The 1,749-nt window shown below is 29.8% G+C and overlaps 1 protein-coding gene across 1 annotated transcript in view; it reads left to right on the top strand.

Moving 5' to 3' along the window:
* The window catches only part of LOC119675216 (LIM domain and actin-binding protein 1), a gene marked incomplete at its 5' end in the record, with an annotated part of 7,395 nt that extends 6,320 nt beyond the window's left edge, over positions 1-1,075 (top strand). Inside the window, 4 exons of the mRNA XM_038086405.1 lie at positions 22-234; positions 525-670; positions 729-810; positions 870-1,075. Coding sequence (XP_037942333.1) covers positions 22-234; positions 525-670; positions 729-810; positions 870-872 — 444 coding nt within the window. The remainder of the gene's footprint in view (positions 1-21; positions 235-524; positions 671-728; positions 811-869) is intronic.
* Between the last annotated feature and the right edge of the window lie 674 nt (positions 1,076-1,749).

Here is a 1,749-nt window from a genome sequence, read left to right as displayed (position 1 = left end):
GTACACTGAGCATGATAAAAGAGATCCGATAAATGGAAAAAGTACCAAAACGAAGACACTGTTTACTGCCCAAAACCTTTAAAATGCTTTACACCGCCACGAGATTGTGAAATGAATACGACTCAAAATCCAGAATATGAAGACGATAGTGACGATGACGAAATAAACGAACAGGATGACAATTATGAAGAACATCCCCATTTTAGACATATGGAGGATGAAGACTTGAAAAAGGTAATATTAATATTTCAAAAAGTTCTTGTGTTATAAATTAGTTTCATGTGATGTAGAAATTTTTTCACAACAGTTATATTTTAGCTTAAAACTTGAAATTAATCAAAACTACGAAATTTTACTCATGATAAATAGTTTACAAGAATTTTAAAAAGTTAAGTTGACATTGTCTTTCATAATTGTCATGTTTAACAAAACCACATTTAAATTTAAATAATTTCTTTAATTAATGATACGAATAATGATTACTATATATATATTATATATTAATCAATATATAATTTTTTAAGGCTCAAGTCGCAGCTCGCGCCAAACTGCTGCGTGAAAAGTTTGAAAAGTGGGAAGCTAATGAAATACAGCGAGAACTTAATGACGAACTTGTTGATATATATTCAGAAAAAGTATCCGACGATTCAACCATCGAATCCACAAAAACGTAGGTCTTTTCATTTTAGATTTTTGCTTAATATTTACAATATTTTTCTTGTACGTAGAATTCGAGATCGTTTTGAAAATATGAATAACAATGAGAATCAACCGTCCTTAAAGCAGAGATATCAAGTTAACCGATTTGTTGTAAGTTCACGTTTGAGAAATCATTCCAGTTTAATAACAAAACATATTGAATTTTGCAGTAAATCATGTTAAATGCCAAAGGTTATTGATCCGGAGATTTGTAAGAACCGTACTATAATTGGCACATGCAGAACACAAACCAGATAGCTTGGACGAACAAAATGCTACCATGAATGATGCAGACAATTTTGCACAAACTTTTCAGTATCACATTAGGCATCTTTACTTTTATATATATATAAACGTCATAATTAATATATTGTAAATATTACATTTACATTATTATATTCTTTTTATATATTGATATTTCAAAAAGATATAAAAATATTTGTTTTTACTAATTTGTAATATTTGCAAGCATTATTACGCATAAAATTTATGTTTAAGAAAAATATACGAATGTTTACCATTAAAATTTGACGTCTTTTATTTTTGAGTTCATTTTGATTTAACGTAATTAGCGTAAGATATCTTGGGTGTTTGTGTATTTTTAAATATTACATTAAATATTAGTAATCAATTTATACCACTTTGTAAAACAAAAATACGTTCCAGACTGTCAAAGAATAGTCTACTCGAAATTACTTTTAGTGGCAAACCGCTCAACGCTATAAGATTACTTATCTGAACAGCTTTAGTTATGTACCCAGTTTTAATTTATTAAATGACCTTTCATTAAATTGCCTTTAATATTTAGGTTGAAGTTTTTTTCTGATGAATAAGATGCTTTTCTGTTGTTGTCAATTCCAGTTTTGGAATGGAAACAAGTTGAGTGTTCGACAACTCTCCACGGAACTACAACTAGCCAGAACTGCGCAGCTGATACAAACCGCTCCAAGTAAACGGGAGTCAACCGGGATGATTATATTTTACATAACCAAAGCCTTTGAAATGGTCTGGCAGGATAGCCTACTAGTCAAATTGGTCCGTTTTGGGTTC

Source organism: Teleopsis dalmanni, chromosome 2 (assembly GCF_002237135.1).
Source record: "Teleopsis dalmanni isolate 2A chromosome 2, ASM223713v2, whole genome shotgun sequence".
Classification (NCBI taxonomy): Eukaryota; Metazoa; Arthropoda; class Insecta; order Diptera; family Diopsidae; genus Teleopsis; species Teleopsis dalmanni.
Note: the sequence above shows the minus strand (reverse complement) of the source record. Positions and strands in the feature narration are given on the sequence as shown.